The 20,293-nt window shown below is 48.4% G+C and overlaps 6 protein-coding genes across 6 annotated transcripts; 3 read left to right on the top strand and 3 right to left on the bottom strand.

The window, feature by feature from the left end:
* Positions 1-152: 152 nt before the first annotated feature.
* On the top strand, positions 153-1,835 carry MAA_04436 (Cytochrome P450 CYP53A24; the record flags this gene model as incomplete). Its single annotated transcript, XM_007822434.1, has 3 exons — positions 153-445; positions 500-1,312; positions 1,436-1,835. 3 exons carry the CDS (start codon positions 153-155, stop codon positions 1,833-1,835), a joined length of 1,506 nt encoding a protein of 501 aa, XP_007820625.1.
* A 1,604-nt stretch (positions 1,836-3,439) lies between these two features.
* On the bottom strand, positions 3,440-4,830 carry MAA_04437 (Cytochrome P450; the record flags this gene model as incomplete). Its single annotated transcript, XM_007822435.1, has 3 exons — positions 3,440-3,575; positions 3,632-4,389; positions 4,444-4,830. 3 exons carry the CDS (start codon positions 4,828-4,830, stop codon positions 3,440-3,442), a joined length of 1,281 nt encoding a protein of 426 aa, XP_007820626.1.
* A 447-nt stretch (positions 4,831-5,277) lies between these two features.
* MAA_04438 (hnwd1) lies at positions 5,278-10,439 on the bottom strand (the record flags this gene model as incomplete). Its single annotated transcript, XM_007822436.2, has 4 exons — positions 5,278-5,663; positions 5,983-8,204; positions 8,309-10,230; positions 10,287-10,439. The coding sequence occupies 4 exons, from the start codon at positions 10,437-10,439 to the stop codon at positions 5,278-5,280; spliced, it is 4,683 nt and encodes a 1,560-aa protein (XP_007820627.2).
* A 1,045-nt stretch (positions 10,440-11,484) lies between these two features.
* Positions 11,485-13,090, top strand: MAA_04439 (Aminoglycoside phosphotransferase; the record flags this gene model as incomplete). Its single annotated transcript, XM_007822437.1, has 2 exons — positions 11,485-11,931; positions 11,996-13,090. The coding sequence occupies 2 exons, from the start codon at positions 11,485-11,487 to the stop codon at positions 13,088-13,090; spliced, it is 1,542 nt and encodes a 513-aa protein (XP_007820628.1).
* Positions 13,091-13,953: 863 nt separating this feature from the next.
* MAA_04440 (uncharacterized protein) lies at positions 13,954-15,615 on the bottom strand (the record flags this gene model as incomplete). Its single annotated transcript, XM_007822438.1, has 1 exon — positions 13,954-15,615. One exon carries the CDS (start codon positions 15,613-15,615, stop codon positions 13,954-13,956), a length of 1,662 nt encoding a protein of 553 aa, XP_007820629.1.
* A 2,506-nt stretch (positions 15,616-18,121) lies between these two features.
* MAA_04441 (uncharacterized protein) lies at positions 18,122-19,784 on the top strand (the record flags this gene model as incomplete). Its single annotated transcript, XM_007822439.2, has 4 exons — positions 18,122-18,335; positions 18,386-18,549; positions 18,605-18,775; positions 18,843-19,784. The coding sequence occupies 4 exons, from the start codon at positions 18,122-18,124 to the stop codon at positions 19,782-19,784; spliced, it is 1,491 nt and encodes a 496-aa protein (XP_007820630.2).
* Between the last annotated feature and the right edge of the window lie 509 nt (positions 19,785-20,293).

Genomic DNA, 20,293 nt, shown 5'->3' with positions numbered 1-20,293 from the left:
CCCTTATCTAGGTTATTAGTACGTAATGCGTACTCGTCATGTGTGACCCGTTGCGACACAGATATATGTAGTCACGGAGTACTAGGTGGAAATAAAGAAATCCTCTGCCTGGCCGTCTCGCTGTCAACTTGCCTCCATCGGTCCTTTCCACCATGGCTCTCCTCTCCATCACCCTTGTGTGCATTACACTGGCTATAGTCGTAGCCTCGTGCATCCTCCAACACCTGGCATCCTGCAAACGACTTGGCATCTCAGGTCCCTTCCCCGCTGCCTGGAGCAGCCTATGGCTTTTTTACCAGTGTCGCCGTCGACGGCGTTATCTAGCCGTTGATGAAGCCCACAGAACGTACGGCAAGATTGTGAGCATCCAGCCAAACCATTTTTCCATTGCAGACGCCGACGCCATCCAGGCCGTCTACGGGCATGGCAATGGTTTCCTAAAATCGTAGGTTGCCGCCTCTCACAATCATCAACGGCACGGTACTGACTGGCCCCGTAGAGACTTCTACGACGCCTTTGCAGGGCCAGGACATCGCAGCATCTTCAACACTCGTAGCAGACGAGACCATGCGAGGAAGCGACGGGCCATCGCCCACGTCTTCTCTGCTAGGTCCATCTGCCAGTTCGAGCCATACATCCGTACGCATATCGCACGTCTGGTCAGCCAATGGACCTACATGTGTCAAAACAACTCTGGTTCCGCCAAAGACGGCTACTATACCTTTAATGCCCTGCCCTGGTTCAGCTATCTGGCCTTTGACGTCACCGGCGATCTCGCCTTTGGCGCGCCATTTGGGATGCTCTCCCTGGGACAAGACTTGGTAGACGAGCGCAAGACGTACGACGCCCCCCCGACATGCGTGGCGGCCATTGATGTGCTGAATCGCCAAGGGGACGTATCGGCAGCGTTGGGCTGCCTTCCCCAGCTCAAGCCCTTCAGCAAGTTTCTCCCCGACCCCTTCTTCCGGCTCGGCTCCAAGGCCGTCGAGCACATGACGGGCATTGCTGTCGAGCGCGTGAGACGCCGCCTCGACCCCGAAGCTCTGGCCGAGAACACGCGCATGGACATACTTGCCAAGATGATGCAGAGCAGGGACGACAGCGGCGAGCTCCTGGGGCGCGATGAGCTGACGACCGAGTCTCTGGCGTTTCTTGTTGCCGGCAGCAACACCACCGCCATCACGCTCGCCTGCATGGTGCACTGCGTGGCGTCCACACCAGGCGTCATGGAAAAGCTGCACGAGGCCGTAAACGAAGTGGTGCCCGCCGGAGTCGACATTCCGACGTACGAGATGGCCAAGCATATTCCATAGTACGTCTGCTCCCTCCTTTCTCGGCAACTGCCGCGAACCGATCCCCGACTGACATGATGCCGTCGCGGCGGTGCACTATTAAGCCTCGATTGGGTCATCTGGGAGACGCTACGCTTCCACAGCGCCTTTTCCCTCGGCCTGCCGCGGCAGATTCCTGTCGGCAGCCCACCGGTCGACATCTGCGGCCAGGTGTTTTGCGCGGGCCAGGTTGTTTCGGTTCCCATGTATACCCTCCACCACTCCGAGGAAATATGGGGATCCGGCGCCGACTCCTTTGACCCTGGCCGCTGGGATCCCGGCACGCGTCTCACGGCTAGGCAAAGGAGTGCTTTTATGCCGTTTAGTATCGGGCCGCGGGCGTGCATTGGTCGCAACCTGGCCGAAATGGAGCTCCGTTGCATGGCGGCGGCCTTGTTTAGGAATTTTGACTTTGAGCTGGAGCCAGCTGCCGAGTTGGAATTTACAGACGGCTTTGTGAGGAGGCCGTCTGCTTTGGTAATTGGCGTCAAGAGGAGGATTTGAAAACGTGATCGTATTGGATGCGGTGAATAGACTACTGTGAGAAAAGGGGACCGATTTTTTAGTGGAGGGAGTGTTGATCCCGAGCTTTGACATTCGTGGTACCGATCAATTTCGCAGTTCTAGTTGATTGATCTATATCGATTAAGCTCTTTAGTTGATGAAATCGATTATCGATCAAGTAAGCCCGGTTACAATTTTGCCTAAACGCAAGTGTCTTTTAAAGTTTATGTCTTTTAGGGACATACAGAGACGTACAGTTAACTAAATAATATACAATATTTAGTATTCTTTTAATATATATAATAGCTTTTAACACTTAAATTCCACTGTGCCGGCACCTTACTAGCACCCAGCCTGCATTATACCTCTACCATATCAAATTATAGCATCAATCGATTATACTATCCCCTTACACCTTGCCTGCACCGTACCGGACTTTTACTCGGTGCCAAGGTCTCTTAGTAGCCCACCACTAACGGGATTCTGACTCCATGTCTAGAGCGCAAGGCTAACGCCTTGAATACTTGAAACGGTCCAGTATGTCCAAGTTGATATTATTTCTGCTCTTTGGCCTGCTCGCTTATTCAACCAGATCTAGTCGTAGCATGTCTGAAAGCAGTCTGACAAGCAAGTCTTTCTAATCACCACGTATAACGATGCTGGGCCGCATTTAACGCATCACCTTCCGGGCGTGGTTCTCACCTAGGCAATATCGTCGCGAATCAGCTCTCACTGCACTTGTTGAACCTTCCGGTCAGCCTAAAAGCCCACCAATTGCACATAATGTCCACTGTCCTCGCTCATGTCGTCGTCGTTGGTTGATTTGGTAATAAGTGCGAAAGTCTAGTGCGGAAGAATGGATGCCGCCTAACTTGGTGGGGGAAACGGCGCCTCGCAGAATATAAAAACTACACATGTAAATTACTATTATATTATTGCTGTCTTCCAGCAGCACTTGAAACGTATTGTTGCCTTGAATGATCGACTCGATTTTGTCATCAAACAACATGCTCGAATTGCAAAGGAACGACACCACCTTGTATTCCGTTGACAATCTGGAAAAAACATCATGTTGAGAATTCGACACAAACACAATAATTAATTGCATTACCCTGACGTACAACCGCTGCGCATATTTGGCAAATGGCGTAGTATAATGACGGAAACTTTGGTCCACCGTACCAATGCAGCTCAGGATACCCAACATGGCGGCTGCGATAACACAGGCGAATAAACTGACTGACGAGAGTTTCCAAGAGCATTAACCCAAATTTAGGATGCCTTGGATGCTTGCTCCATCTCTTGGTTTAAGATACAACCTCGCGTTAGCCGGGCCCGTCACAAGATTGGGCGCAAGACCACATCCCGATATCGGGTTAGTGTCAAGATGTTCTACTGCGCAAACCGAAAATGTGCATATGATTCGCGTCAGCACAGTATACACTTCGCGAAGCGCAAACAATATCGCCGGACACATTCGATACCCTAGCCCGAAGCTGAAAATCGGCAGGTCGGGATTCTCAAGCCACCGCTCCGGGAGAAAGACTTCCGGATCACGATAAACCAGGGGATCTGCACGCATCAGCTCTTCCATACTTGCAAGTTCAAGGCGGGAGCATACCCATATTACAACCCCACGCGTTGTGAATAATCATGACGTGGGGTGGCACGAGTTTTCCTTTATACGTAAATTCCTGGATGCTAGCACGGGGGAGGGAGACGCGGGCAGGAGAATACAGACTGCAACAGTAGTGTTAGTCGTGGTGCTCATTCTGCGGAACCTACGATTTCCATACCGCAGTGTCTCCTTGACAAGCGCAGAGATGTAGACAACTTCTTCTTCATCCTTCATTACAGCATCAAACGCCTCGCTGTCCGTTGGATAAACCCGGCGAATGGCACTATAAGCCCTCTCCTGTAGCTCTGGCCGAGCCGCAAGCAGAATCATACACCATCGTACTGTATTCGTGGCCGTCGCAAGGCCCGACGACACCAAAGTAACCAGAATCATCGACACTTGACTCGAACTAAGCGGGTTTTTGCTAAAATAATTCTTCGTATACAGACAAGGGCTATACGTGCCGTTTTCGATTTTACCCTCCACCTCGTCCTTGAATCCAAGCACGTACGCGTCTCGGCGGTCTCTCAACCGCGCGGCCTTTCGCGCCAACGGTGTAAATGGAAACAGGCGCAGCAGAGGCAAATAGTCGAGGTAATTTCCCGAAGGGCTCCGCAGGCCCAGGAGCTGGTCTTCCACAGTTATGATTTCCGTCGTGAGAGGGTCCTCGAGGAACATTCGCCGACCGTAGCATATCGTCATCATGAGACTGAGGCCCAGCCGCGAGACGGGCATGTACATGTCCACTGGTGTTTGGCCGTCGTCGCAGCGATTCATCAGGTCCCGCAGTAGGTGGCGCGTCTCGAGGTCGATGTCCGCCAGGTGCGTTCTGACGGCTGGCTTGCTTCCCTCGGAAGCTATCTCTTTGCGAGTACGCTTGAGACTGGTGTTGAATTTCGAGGCGCCGATGGTTGTCCCGAGATTTTTCGATACAATCTAATGGATTAGCTGTCTATGCATAAAACGTGGCGTGTAGCTTGGGTGACGGACAGTGTGGAACGTGTAAAATGACGGCCGTGATGCCACGGCTTGGGAGTTGCGGTGTAGAATCTGCTTCGCGGCCTCGGCTGAGTTGATTACCAGTGCTGGCGTGTAGCCGAGATGGATTCTGAATACGTCGCCATACTGTGCCGCCCACTGGAGGTAGACCTTTTCGGTGCGTTGGCAATATATTGACAAAAAATTACCGACGAGGGGCCAGCCTGGAGGACCTGGGAAATGGTTGAGGGGGGATGTGCGCGTTGGAGATGCGAGAACCAAGGTTAGAGGTAGTAGGATGACGGAGCTCAACAATATGTAGCATAGGGCTGGTCCGAAGGGGATAAACGTCGATATTTGAGTCTTAACTTCGGATAGAAATGCAGAGACCAGAGGCATATTGTCGCGGAGGAGATTATGGGCAGCCTATATTAGATGGGGCGGTGTACGAAGGGTCTGACTAGACAGGATATGCGACTGCATTTGTAAGTTGAATCGAGGTCACTAAACCTGCAGTCTGATATATGGAGCTTTGTTTCGCTTTTTTCTATATCTTGTGGACATTTGCTGGGGCCCCTGGTGCCTTTATATCGATGTAGCTCGGTACGGAACCTCTTGTCGTTCGGAGCAACGCGCAATGGGTGACTACCGCCGATCTCTATTTAGATTGCGTTCACAAAAGAAAGATGTGCAGCAATGTAGCCATCTTTCTTCCACATAAGCAGAAGGTACTTTCGTTGTTAGCAGTTCCGACGCTGCCACGTAATGTGTGGTGGTCGAATATATGTGACGTGTTGCAATCAGTCTCTAACCGATCGTCGCTCATACCCCAACGGTCTTCTGCATCTATAGCGCCCGGAAAGCTTGTTCAATGCCATACCAAGCGAGCGTCCTTTCTCGTCGAGTTGCATACTGCCGTGCCATCCTCTCGCCGCAACTATGCGCTGTCTCTGGGACGGCATCGTGGGAATGAAACGTGGTCAGGGTATGCGCCAGCCCGCGGAAGTTGTCCATGCATACGCGAGAAACAACAGCCTGGTACTTTCCGAATGGCGCCGGCCTTTGCCAGACACAGCCACCGACGACTAGTCCGGCTGCATCCGAGGCATGTCCGTATGCCGTGCACAGCAAAGACCAAGACGTTTGCCGACTGAACCCGCGCGCCTTGATCTCGATCACTGCACATGTTTTCGTAATCGTCGCGCTTTGCAGACCCGAGGCTTTGGAATTGGCTGGTGTACCGAGTCAACACCACCATGTCGCCATACTCTCCTAGAGGACGCCTCCCAGACACTCGAATACGATTGATGGTACATTGTAGAGTGTTGAACTTTCTGAAAACATCGTTCATATGCCGACGACATCCGGAAGGTTGGTAGTGCTATGGTGATCTTGATTCCTCACTATTGCGGTAGATGGGCTCTCGTGCCAACGTGCGTCGTGCATTGGACTCTGCCTCCTGGAATTACTCCCACGAGCCAAAGTCAATGGTGTCTTGGAAAAAGTGAAGTAGTAACAATGGCCCAGGCCCATCTCTCTGTCCCTTATTACACAAAATAGCCATCTGGGAGTTGCTAACTGCAAATTCTTTCCCCCAAAAATCCAGTCCAGTCCACCTTGTACGATACTGCGGAGGAAGCCAAATGATTCGTTTCCCATCCTTTAGAATCCAGGAACCCGATACACCATACCCACGATAAATTATATCATTCGGGTTGGGACTATGAAATGTCTCGGTTTCATCAAGGTAGAATTGAGCTAGGTCGATATCGCCTTGGCTGGTAGAGACAAATGTGTTGTCATCCTGATGCGTGGCCAAGGTGCTAAGCGGCCCCGTCTCAACCGAATGTAAAACATTTCCAGAACCAACATCGATGATATGTATGCCTCCTTTATTGGAACCTAATACAATCCGCACCCTGCCCCCAATGGTTCTTAGATCGGTTGACACGACATCTCCCCATCCCCTCATGGGAGTCAAGATATCGTCGAGGGAAAAAACTTTGACAACTTTGCTAGCGTCCCAAAGATATATGCGACCCTGTTGCTCAGCTACGACAGTCCAGTTTTTGAAGACAGATATATTGCAATAATTAGGCTCTGGAAACGTAGGAGATTTGCTAAAGTCGCTCCCGGGTATCTTTAGATCGTGGTAAAGGCCAGTTTTCATATTGTATATTCGGATTAAATCAGATATCCTCGCAGCAAGAAGCGTATCGTCTCTGGAAAAGGACAGGGCTTTAGCCTTTTCTGCCCTAGAAATCGTATCGTATAGGTGTTTGGTACGATTGGAAGACATGTCCAAGACTTTGACCTTGCCATCATTTGTACCGTAACCAAGCTTGGTGCTATCCCATGAAAATGCCAGGTCTGTCACCTGGTCATTCTCCCCATCCAGAAAAGAGTCTTGAGGCTCTCCTGAACTGCGCCACAACTCGGCACGCAAGCTGGAAAACCTTATAGCAAGCCACTGGCCATCATTTGAAAATTGGACAGAGGAAACCAGGGCCGTGTTACCACGGTCCCAGCCGCACGGCAGCGTCTTGTTGGTAGAATCAACTTTCCAAATTCGGGTTTGGGTTTTCCCACTCTCTTCAATAATACTTGCGGCCAAGAAGGTGCTGTCGGGGTTAAATACTAGTGCTGTGAAACTTTTGACTGCAACATCAAACTTGAATAGGGAGGTCCTTTTACTCAAGTTTATGTCCCAAACCTCTATCTGCGTATCGCTTCGTATAGCTGCCAGGAATCTGCTGTCTTCGGAAAACACAATTCTCGCCGATCTGCACATTGCAAAACTTCCGGAAAGTGTTGTCGTATACTCGATTTTTGGTGTCATAGAGCCCCTTTGTTTATGTCGCCTGTATATGTGCAGGGAGTCTTCAGCCAGAATAGCGACTATTTCTTCGCTCGTAGATATGGCAATGTCCATAGCGTGAAGAAACATTCCATTGGAATAGTTCCAGGGCGTTTCTAGGATTTCCTTGGCTCCAGTTTCAAGGTTACAAAGACAGATTCTCTCAAGCTCAACTGAGAACAACAGTGACCAACATATTGGGAACGGAACCAGTTGCTGCACACTCGTCAAGGTCCCCTCCCTACGTTGAGAAAATTCACAATGATAGCACCCTGTCTTGGCGTCTAGAATTGCAATATTGCCGGTCTTTAAGACTAGTGCAATCTTCGTGCTGTTCCCCAGAAAGACAATCCTGGCAGGTTTACCGACCCATGTCCGACAGATAATAAGTCTGCCTGTGTTCGTATTCCATGTTCTTATTGAAGAGTTAGATATCGATAATAAAATCCTTGAGTCGTTTGAGAATATTAGCTCATACGCTCCAAAATGACCCTCAGATAACTCTAACCAGGTTTTATTAAGAATGTCAAGGACTTTGAGGCCAAGGTCATGCCTGTGGATAGCAAACTTTATACCGTCCTTGGATAATGCTGCAATGACATCTGTTGATCCAGGCTCGTCATCATGTGGGACTAGAAACTTTTGCAAAAGAGCGCCAGTAATTGTATCTCGAATTTCAATATCATGGCTAGTTGCCGAAACGAATTGGTGGCTGTCTCGAGAATACGCTATACCTACGTGTGTTCCCGATCTTTCAGGTAGTAAAAAGTACGATGGCCATTGATCCAACACAAAGGACGATGTTTTGACCCAGCGAGGGCTTTCGTGACCGAAATATTTCCTGATATAACTTTGCCGCGGAGTAAAAGTCATAACCGAGGTATAGAGTTGCAAGGGGCACTCCTCAACGGCATATCTGAAATAAAGGAAAAACATGTAAGCATCCCAAAGAAGTTCCGGAAGCTCGGGTAATTCATAATTTACCTATAGAACTTAGTCTGGGTAAAATATTTCTCTCACGACTCTGGATTTAGACCTACAGCAAAGTCTCTCAGTTTTAAAAGTGCCACGCCCCCTTCCAACATGGCACCCAATAGAGTGAGAGCTTCCATCCAATGAAGTAAATGGACCTTGAGGAAATTCAAGATGTCTTCCCCTAGGAGAACGGCGGCGACTGTATCCTGCTCGGCGGTGGGCGAACTTGGAATGTCTAAATGACTCGCCCAAAAGGTGCAAGGGTAGCTAATGAGTTCCAAAGGATCGTCATCTGGCCCTTTGGCGGGCTTTGCTGCTCCGGGATGTCGCAGCTGCCACATGTCACGGTGAAGTTTTCCACTCATCATTCTAATGCTGTTTCTTAAAATGTCATGATTAATACCGACTCGGGGTATTTCGGATGCTTCAGTCTCCATTAGGTAGTCTTTCGCAGATTTGTGAACAAATTTGATGGCATGGTTGACGGGGGATATTCTTAGAAAATAGCCGCATTCCTCAACAATTTTCTCCCAATATGAAATTTCTTCTTCTAAGTCTTCTGGACATTTCAGAAGAAGACAAAACTCTCGAACGGTGATGTCGCGCTGCGCAACCAAGCAAGCGCTGAGTACTTCTTTGCAGTCCTCAAAGTCTGGGCCGTCTCGAATGATATTCATCATTCTTTTGTAGAGAGAGTTGATCGTCTTCGGCAGGGAATCCAGTGTTTTCAGCGCATTTCTAGCAGACGAGAGCTTTTGGAGCTCCTTGCAGGCTAGAGAAACCCACAAGAATGTCCCCTCGGCACGCTCAATAAGTGTGTTGTTGATATTCTTCATTATACGAGTTTCAGACGTTGTGCTCCATTTCTCTTCTAAAACTCGTGTTTGTTCCTCGACATACAGTGAAACAGCAGTTGAAACAGAGTTTCCTGCATCTTCCAACGACATTTTGAAGCAAGTGGAATGTGCTGTAAGCTTCTTATCCACTGCTGCGGTTTTACTGCGACTTGATACGACCCATTTGACATCAGACTTCCTGGTTATTAACTCGAGTAGATGCCCAAGATCTCCGCCACATTCGTCGAGAGCATCAATACAAATGATGGTCCCCTTCATCTGCCTACTCTCTAGTATGGAAGTGAGTGCCTGTCGAGCGGCAAACGCGGCATTGCGACCTCGGAAAACGTCACGGTTATTGTCCAGCCTTTCTCGGACATGGCTGACTAGGTCCATTTGCTGGAAGACGATAGATTTGATGAGACCTCGTAAGGCTGCCGAATCGTATTCCACTGAGCCCAACTTGCGTGCCTGGCAGAAGTAGTAGCATATCTTCCCTTCTGGGACACGGACTTGAAGGTTTTGAATGATGTCGCACATTAACATGGTCTTGCCTTTTCCAGCGGCTCCTGTTATCCAGAATACGCCTGGCATAGTATCGCTGATAAACTTTTGAAAATTTGGTAGTTTAAAAAACCACGAGCAGCAGCTACTCATGAGCCCTCCCTTTTCTTCCATAACATGTTCGAGGTCGAATTCGGGATCGCCGATATCATCGGCATCCCCTAACGCGTTGATGTGATCATGATATTTTTCTTGAAGGGCGAGTTTTCTTAGTTTCCCCTTTTCTATGTCGCTATACTTTGTAATGGAATCCTTGATCTGGGTTTCAATTTCTTTAATCGCCGCTATTTTACTCTCCCAGTCATCAAACTTGATCGTGTCGCGCACAGCACGGAGCAAGCAGTTCTTGCGACGAATCAAAACGCTCTCCATAAGATACTTCAAAAGCTCCTCATAGAGACGAGTTATTTCGATTTTAAGCAAGTTTCTCAACTCCTGAGTCGAACTATCGTATTTGTTGGACTGTAGTAAGTGACCCGATAGTTCCCAGTACCATGACAGATGGCGATATGCGTGTTGAAGCCCCTCGCGATTGGCACTTCGTTCAGACACTGACCTAGAAACAAGCTTTTTTTATTAGGGATACTAAGGCATCGGTAAGATGGCATATTCAAACTACTTACCACGGCAACAAGACCCAAGGCTGCAATAGGAGGACCTGCCGCAGGGACAGCTTGAAGAGGTTTATCGATCAAGGAATTTATTTCTTGGATAAAACCTGCCCCTCTCATAATCTTATCAAGATTCTTATTTGACTTGGTTTTTTCAAGCTCCATTTGGACGAATCTCTGTATTAGAGTCCATCCGTGACTTGAAGACAGTTTGTTATTACTTGAATCTGAACCTGACCCAAGTTTATTGTTCAAGACACTCTCAAACTTCTCTACTAAATCGGGTGTATTATTTGCAAGTTCGTTATAAGCCGTATGCCAAATATCTTTTTGTATCTCTATAAGTTCAGCGTCTTTTGAGTTTCCCTGGCAAGGTTGAAGTTCAGATTTTGCTGAGGCGCTTTTACCAGCTATCACGGTTGGCTTAACCGCCCGAGGCCAAGGTAGTTGAATAGTTTTTTCTTTGATTGATAAACTCTTGTAACCCTTTAAGCAATTCATTTTTACCATAACTTGGCGTTTTTACTTGCCTGGATCGCAAGAGGTAAATCTGAGACAAGGTTTAAGCGAGGAAACTTTAACCAAGTTGATTTAGGCTGCTAGAAGTTCTGCGGCAGCTCTTGGATTTAAAGCTTTTCAGTTAGCTTAAACGAAGGTTTGTGGCGTCTATCACGACGTATTTTCTTATAGCTAATTAATAGCGCCTCTAAGGTATAGCGCCCCTATTTATTACCTTCTTATAAGTGGCTTAAACGTTAATCTTATTAACTAGATAATATTTTTTGCTTTTAGTTATTAAGGTTAAAAATTGTCAGCCCAAGCCCACTTTATAAAAAGCCTAAAATAGGAGAGCTTTTAACCGATGAATAATTTATTAGCTCTTCTTACTTGTCTCGTTACTTGCCCGTTGCTTGCTTGGTTTACGGCATGCAAAAACGCTATTTTCCCGCTACTCCTCTTTATTGGTTCTCCTGGTTTCGTCTTGTGCACACGGTATATACTAGTTGGCTAGAAAATTAGCTATTTCATAAGATTTACTATTATAATTTAAGCAACTTATTAGACTTGCTACCAGCCTACTCAGGTGTTCAGGCCACTTGCAGGCAATAAGGTAACCTTGCCACGTGACCCGACCTCTTCTCCTTTTCCGATCAAGCTTAGCAATGGGTTGTGACCCGCCTTTCTTGCTGCTACCAATCCAGCATTTGCCATGCCTCGGAACATCTTATTGCACAACAAACCTCGTTCATTCGAATCAGCTGCTGAAGAAGAAACCAATTTCCTTCTTTCTATCCAACATCAATGTGCTGCGGAGCACTTGAGACGTAGACTGTGGGATCAGCGGGAGTTGATTCAAGCTACAGTCAGGCACCATCTTCGACTACACAGAGATGACGTCTGCATTGTTCTACCACCGGAATCATGGCTGCAAGGCGGCTTCAATATTTGCGTTGTAGTCGAGGTGGATTCGAAAGGCCTCATCAGAAGGTTGATTTTCCGGTGTCCCATGCCTCATAAGCTTGCTGAGCAACGTTATCCTGGCACGATTGATGAAAAAGTCGGCTGCGAAGTGGCCACATATGTATGGATGCAGGAGCACTGCACGGATATTCGGATACCAAACCTTTACGCCTTTGGCCTCGCCGATGGCGGTCATGTTCGTTGTCCCAATTCCCATGTCATCTGAATGGTAATGATGCTAACAACCTTGCTTCAACCAGTTTACCCATGTCGGGCAGCGACCACTTTACGCCCGCGCCTACCACCGATTCTGGCGATGGATTAATCGCCTCTTTCACTACCCCTTGCTCTCGAATTACACCCGCAACGCATCCGCACCAGCCGTTAACACCGCCTATATGCTTTTAGAATATATCGGTCCCGAGACCGGAGAGATGCTTCCTTGCGCCTGGACTCAACACATGCGCGATGCAAGTCGACGAGCTCGCCTATTTCAGGGCATGTCGCGTATTATGCTCTCGCTTGCTCGGCTCCCACAACCACGCATTGGTTCTTTTAAATTCAATGCCAGTGACGGCACAATTCAGCTTTCTAACCGGCCCCTGACATGCACCATGATGATTTTCGAGAATAGCGGGACACCGCGAACAATTCAGCAGCACCAACTCTACCGTACTACAGACAGTTTTGCCTCCGATTTGCTTACGCTGTATGATAATCACCTCCTTCACGACCCTCATGCTGTACGACATGCAGATGATGCCCGAGAACGAATGACGATTAGGACATTGCTTCGAACGATGATGCACTCCTTCATCTTGTCAGATCGGAGGGACGGTCCTTTCCTCCTACAATTGACCGACTTTCACCAAAGCAATATTTTTGTGGACCGTGATTGGAACATTACTTGTTTGCTTGATCTTGAATGGATCTGCGCGCTTCCAGTGGAAATGTTGTCCGTACCATACTGGCTTACAAACTGCAGCATCGACGGTATCATTGACGACGAGTATGCCGAATTTGACCAAGTGCGGCAGGCATTCCTAGCAATCATGGATGACGAAAATAAAATCGTACGGATGGAACATGATATTAATATCACGAGCATAATGAGAGATGTTTGGGAATCTAAAGGAGTGTGGTTCTGGGCCTGCCTAAGGTCTATAAATGCTTGGCTTTTTGTTTTTGAGGATCATATTCTTCCCAAATTCTCCGCTGATAGAGCACTGGTTGTTGACCTGAAGCAGGTCTCGACATTTTGGCAAGAGAACGTTGCACAAGTTGTGAAGGCTAAAGTAGACGACGAGGAAAGGTACCAGGCAGAGCTCCGGTCTCTCTTCGATACGGAACTCTAAATGGCTCAGAGTATGCAATTTGCCGCAATTAACAGTCACATAAGATGGTCAACTGGACCACTGGTGGTGGACGGAAGCTGCCTGTCTGAATCGGCAAGGGTACTCTTGATGTTCCATCTAAAGAGGCATAATTTATTCAAACTGGACACGTCAAATTACAATTTTCTTACGGGAAGGAATATACTAAATGCCGTTGCCTTTTAAATATTCTCTGCCCGGCGTTCTGGACTGGTAAGTTAACTAACGGAGGTCTTTGGTGGGCCTTGGAGCACTTGACACATCGATACGATGTCACTTCTTTCCCCCCTTATTTTTGTCATTGTTTCCTTTCAATGTTGCCTCGCACTCTTCGTGCAACCCCTCCAGAGGAAATCACTAGGCTAATATTGCTTGCCTCGCCCGACTTTCCGTATTGTGTTTCGTGGATAGTGGCGTCGGCCCCCTCTGAAGTTTTACCACTGGAGGTGCTGCAATGCGGTTGGCTGTTATAACTATCCGCCATGTCGGGAATAGGATACGTCGTGATGTGGTTGTGATTTAAACTTGCAGAAATATGTCATGAGTGCCATGGTTGGGAGCTCTATTAAGCCCTTATTATAGTAGTAATAATAGCAGCAATAAACCGTAATGGATTTTCCAGATCATCCCAGTATCATACCAAGAAACGCATTACAAATTCTCCAGGTCCCGCCGTGATAGGAACTTGTACGCAATCAGAACCTCAATCTTCGCAACACAAATTGCTATCCTCACTATCGCCGGCCGTGCCGCCATGGTGGTGATTATTCTCAGCCCTTCCATCCTTTGGCCAGACACTTAACCGCCTTTCCTTGATTTACGAGACTCCAAAGTCTCTTGGGACTTTACGCTCCCAGCTTTCCTTGCCCTTTCCACTTTTTGCCACCACGGAGACTTGAGCGACTTGTCGGACGTGTGTTGGAAGTCTTTCGCAAAGATGGTATTTCACCTTCCCCTAGCATGCCGTATTCAGGTGCCTTGCCTGCCTGCCTTCGGCTTGAGCGCTCCTTCTTATATATCTTGAGCTGCCTCTTTGGACGATGGGATGCCGTCCTTGCGCTGTTTCCGAGCTTACCCACTGTGTCAAGTGTAGGAGGACGACGCCTTCGGTTTAATGCCGAGGCCTTCGCATGTGTTGGAGTACCCTTGTTAATTCCACCGCCAGGCGTCTCATGTCGAACCTTGTCCGTTTGTCGAGGCGATAGACTCCGCTGGCTCAATGGCTTTTCTGTAGCCGGAGCATCGCCTTTGGTGCTTGCCAGAGCCTCTTGCTGTCGGCTACACAAGCGAGCATGGGTGTTCTGGCGCCAGATTTCCTCCTCCTCCTTGTCCTTGTAGCCCATGCTTGTGAAGCCGACTAAAAAGTCGTATATTGAGAAGCCAAAAGGACCCCAGCCTGTGCGCGGACACGCGCCGTAGTACTCAATGGTTGCGGCTGTACTCTTATCCCACCAGGTGCCTATTGCAGCCTGTTGTTCTGGAGTGGGTGATTCGAATTTTCCACAACGGTATGGACGCATTTCATCTGGTGCAGGGTTCTCCTTGATCCATTCATGCATGGAAACGGTGGCATTATACAAGGCCTCGATCTGCTCCGTTGTCCATCCGCCTTGGTAGTCGTGAGCCCGAAAGCGGTCCTGTTCAATGCGGTAGCGAAGAGGGTCCGAGTTTTGAAAGCTTTCCATGAACTCCCGTTTCTTACGGGCAGGCTCGTCACCTGGCTCGTTTTCATGTTGGCACCTAGTACTATCCATGAGGTTCTCCTTGAGAAACAGCTTTTCAAATTCGTACTCCTCCTCGTTCCAAGAGAAACGTTTGTGATTATACTCGAGCATTTCCCATGGATCATCGGGGAAAGGACTAGGAGTGCGATATTCAGGGGTAGCATCATAGGTGCTGTAACCACTGAGGTCTGTATCGCTATCGTCACTGTTCTTTTCAGGTGTCGCGGAACGGACAATTTCAATGCCCCATTCCTTGGAAAGCCGAGCCCAAAGTCGTTTCCAGTCCGGATCGCATACACGATTGGAAGGTTCAAACGGCCGGCGTTCGATCTTATGCTCTATTATCCTAAGGGTTCTTTGTCGTTGATGATAGACCGGATCGTACTCGCGGAAAATGTTCCTTTCCTCGATCATGGTCTGCCGCAGTCTATACCACTCTTCACCAAAATGCTTGCGACCCCAGGCCGTATAGGCTTCGGGACTGTATGGCTCTGGTTCGGGCGTCCATGGCATTCGCCTATCGGGATGGTACGTGTCGGGATCGTAGGTTTGGGGTATAGCCATCTCTATGCCACTCACGTATACGCGTACTCCGGTTGCTTCTGTTTCCGCTTCCAGTATTGGGCTGCGGTCGGCGTTATGGCTGATGCTCTTGGGCTCGGGGTTTTCACTGAGGTTGTCGCCGCTAGATGCAGTACTCACATGATGGGAGGCGGCCTCGACGGACGGACGAAGCGTCGACGCATCGGCGCGCCGGCGGCTCGCCCGTGTTTCCGGCGCCATGGAGACGTAAATGACGGGCAAGTTGGTGGAAGACGTGTACTAGGATGAAAGCCTACTGCCGGTGCGACTGGCGAAGCTGAGGACGGGGACGAGGGCAGGGCGAAGCTGAAACTGAAGAAGGGAATCCTGTTTTCTGTGAAACCTTTGTTGCAGCTCAACCAGCGCGTTCGCGGGTGCCTGTCTGTTTGCCGGCCCCGTCCCGGCAATTATGTCAAAGGGCACAAAGGACGCACAGAGCACAAGGAGCACAAACCGAGTCCGGTAGTTCTTTCATCAAGCAGGCTTCGCTGAAATGATCTTTATCGAGAGGAACAAAAGATGGGGTGACGTCAGTCGATGGTTTATTAGATGCGACTGGTGGAGCTTATCTACTTCTGTCTAGACAGATAAATGAGACAGGGACGTATAAAGAGGGCTTCATTCCCCCCCCTTGGCGACTATTATTTCTGAAACATTTTTGTACGCGGTGGTTGTTGGTACGTCTTTGTGTCGCGGACACGGGCCTACGAGAAGTCCGGCTGCTGAAGTTGGGCTGCTGAAGGCCTGACCGCCCGAGGAGGCAGCCAACAGGAGTGGAAGTGGTGCATTGGTTGTGTCCCACGTTGAGGAACATTCAGGAGAATCTTGTGAAAGAAGTGCGGTCTGTCAGAGATAACAAGACATTGGTTTCATCGGGTCAATCTGTTACACGGAAAGGGCCCAACAGAGGGCCTCACAGACAAAAGACTTGTTTATTACATAGATTAAACACGTGCCCGGGTAAGAACCATAAGTACGGCCGTTCCCTTTATATATATATAATAGTTACTGTTCCCTCTCTTCCTCTTAAAAAACCAAGGACCTTTAACACTCTTCGATATCATCTTTGAATTTGAACCCTTACATTCCAAGACCTACTAAGCCCTCGTCACACAACCCGTGTTGGTGAGTGCAATACCCAGTGGGGATTGGTCCATGTCGTCAGATTGGTGTTGCGGCGTGCTGCGAAGAGCTATGGTCTTTGGCAGTTGATGTGCTCCGTGGTGGCTGCGGGAGTGGCATTGTTGGACAGGTTCGAGAAGTGATTATTGTGGAAGTGCTAACGTAAAGGGATGCAGGCAGGACAACCATGGGTCGCGATGATCTTGACATGATTGTGTTCTCCGAACATGAAAAAGAAGGCATTGCCAACATTAATGATGAATTGGCTGAGTTGGTGCGTACCAGCGGGTATGCGTATGAGAAGGCTGAGGAGGATGATTACTTTGTGAACTGGCATTTTACGGGGACCCTTCCGGAGGGGGAGGAGTTTCCCCAGGATTATATGGATGTGCGTGACTATTTGGTCAACAAAGGGTTTACAATGAGGCTGACGGATTGGGGCGCACCTTTTTTTCGGAAAGACTGACATGTACCTGGAGAGAGTTTGAACGGTGTGCGGGAATAGGCGGTCGAAGCGTTGTGGAAGCTGGAGAGGAGCTGATACGGGAGAGGCGCGTGGTGTGGAAATGCAAAGGTAGACTTGGAGGAGGGTAGGGAATCGAGGCGTGAAGTGGACTTGAATCTATCGTGAGATGTAGACGGAATTAACTTCAAGTGATATCAAAGCCTTGCGACACGCTCCGTGCCGACACTCCAAATGTCTTGAAATACAGGACCCAGATCACACAAGCAACTCAAACTCGTTGACAGCCGCAGCTCCACGCTGTCCGTAAGATGCCCAACATAGCCAATGATGGAATCACAACCCGATGATGGATTAGGATACACCCAATACGACTCTTCACCCGACGGTCGATCAAACTCCAGACGCTTGACCAACAACACTTATTTCTGCCCTCCAGACAATCAAATTGTCCCTTTCCTGCTTCGAGTCTCTTCTAAAGTTTAATTCCAATAAATATCACGATACTACAACACTTTGTACAATAGGTCTTGTTATCACTCAACCCACGCAATAGCCGATCAAATAACCTTACACCTTCAGGTACTGCAGCTGTTTCTGCGATAACTTAATGCCCAACGATCATATGTTGTCTCTTAAATGCTTATCCTTGAGTCGCCAACCGCAAGAAACATACGAGCTGCCTTGGCTTGTATACAAGCGAGTGCAATGACTGTTATTGACTTGATACTATAGTCTCTCGTAGCATTTTTCAGAGTCTTACTGAATTTTCTCTTGTTTGTTCTTATTCTAGTTGTTGCCGTGCGTTGAAGACAGGGTTTCTTTATAAGTTTAATACCAGACCGTACACTGTAATTGTCACGCCTAGCTACGGCGATGTCAGGTGACCGTCGACCCGCTGCTCAGCCAACCAACAAACAAGCGAATCGTTGAGGCTTTTTAACCCGCCTGTCCTGTATACTGATCAGAGCATTCACATTGTTTACGAAGGCGTTGCTTCTGATAGAAGTGTCGCCCCGTGCTTTTCATCCCGCTATCTTCGAACATATCATCTCTCTCCCTCTCTCTCCCTCCTTTCTTTTTGATGCACAAAGTCGGCGTCAACGCCACGATACATTGTCCATGGCAGAGGCTACAACTGAATTTGAACTGGCGCTGAAATTCGTGCGGAGTATAGAACTTCCACACCCAGACGGACAATTGCTGGAATGTTTCCTCCAAGACTCGGCAGACCCTGTGCAAGCCGCTCGCTACATGCTCCAAAGATGTTTTGTTGACGGCGGTGGTCTCGATTTGGAATCGTTTGTGTCTGATTGGAAACAGTTGATCAATATGTGTACGTCGACGAGGTTCCGAGTAGGGTCAAGTTATACTAATTACGAACAGTTGCCCACAAAGGCCCGACCTACCAACTTCATGACAAAGCCGTCATTGCCAACATCATCGCAAGAGACCGTGGAAGGTGTTGCATCACCGGACTAGGCAACTCTTTCTGGGATCCGCTGGTCGTCGCTCCTATACTGCCGGCAAAGAAGATCCACGTGGATGAGGTAGTTGTTGTCTTGGTCAAACATTATTCATACGTTTATTGACAGGTTTTCTTAGAAATTGCATGAAATTTTTGGGGCTTTCGTCGGACCCGACCTGCGGGACTGGGTGCTGTCGAACGCGAACGCAACCTCAAATCCCTATCGGAACTATTGGCTTGTCCGCAAATCTGCGGCTGCAGCGTTTTCGGAAGGACTTTTTCAGTTCGCAATCGGCAAAGGATCCGAGGTAGGTATTCTTTTGCCCTTGTTCGTATGTTCAACCATTTAGGTCATCCCAACTTACACAAACCAAGTACCGTGTTACTGTTATCAGAATTGGGGGTCCAGCTTGGCCCCCCATCATCGAGAAGACCCCAGTGCTTCGGACTGACCATTTTACAACCCAATCCCTTTCCTGTGTGGATTCTCCAGACGCTTTTGCATTACAAATCATGTCACGATTCGCGAAACCCATTCGGTGGGCTCTGGTCTCGCGAGAGATCGCAAGTAAAATATCTAACAGAGTCCCCAATCTGCCGGCAGCTTCCCGATGGTGCTGTTTCTCAGAATGGGGTACTGCAGTCGTTCTGATGGTTTGGCTGTTGGTGCCGGTCCTCATCCGCGTAAGAGCGTATCGTGGTCTCATATGTCTCGGGGCTCATATGTATGGCCCATCTTGTAGCCTCAAGGTTCAAAGACTTCCGCTTGGCATGTACGTCAAGGTTGCGAGTATGGAATATCACGACAGCTTGGCCAATGAGTATGCTGCGATACAGCTCGTAAGGCGCCATACAGAAATACCAGTTCCTCGCGCATTGGATCTTGTATCAGACTCGGACAAGTCTTATCTTCTGACCACTAGAGTCAGTGGCATCCGCCTTGGAATGTGCATTGATACGCTCAGCGATGACGAGGAGACGACTTTAGTTTGCGACCTACAGAGAAGCCTTGCGGAATTGCGGGCGATACCGAAGGTGGTTGCCCCTGAATATGCCATAACCAATGCACTTGGCAAGGCATGTTATGATTACAGAATCATTGCGGGGTTGAATATTGACAGTGACGGACGAGATTTCGTTGGACCATTTGTTACCGAGGAGGAGTTTAACGACACCCTTCGCGTCGGCGCATTGCCGCATGTTTCGCATCGCAGCGGGCATCAAATCGTGTTTACGCACGGGGATCTGAATATGCGAAATATTTTGATGCGTAATGGGAGGCTTTCAGGAATCGTCGATTGGGAGAACTCGGGATAGTATCCGGAATACTGGGATTACACGAAGGCTCATTATATCACAAAGCTTCACCAGCGGTGGTTGAAGATTACTGATAAAGTTTTCAAATATTATGGAGATTTTACCGCCGAACTATCTACCGAACATCAGCTCTGGTATTACTGTTTCTGAAATATATCTCTTATTGTTGTCTCTTGGGACCGGTATATATTATCTAGTTATAATAATATAAAGCAGCCTAATCAACTAGGTTATATATCTGTTACACGGAAATCGCCCTGTTACATAAGGGCTAGGATCACGGGATAAGAGCAGAAGGTTCTTACTAACTTCTTATATAAATAGATAGTTTTAGTCTTTTAAGGCCTTAAGGAAAACCAAGAACTGTTACGACCCAGTCACAAGCTGCAGCGTAGGCCGCAGGTTAGGCTGGCTATAAGGGCTACTAGACGGCTTAGGTATAATAAGTAATAGATTAATAGTTAAAATAATTTACTAATAAGAAAAAGTTTATTAGCTATTTAATAAAC

The sequence above is a fragment of the Metarhizium robertsii genome (assembly GCF_000187425.2).
Source record: "Metarhizium robertsii ARSEF 23 chromosome Unknown MAA_Scf_5, whole genome shotgun sequence".
NCBI lineage: Eukaryota > Fungi > Ascomycota > Sordariomycetes > Hypocreales > Clavicipitaceae > Metarhizium > Metarhizium robertsii.
Note: the sequence above shows the minus strand (reverse complement) of the source record. Positions and strands in the feature narration are given on the sequence as shown.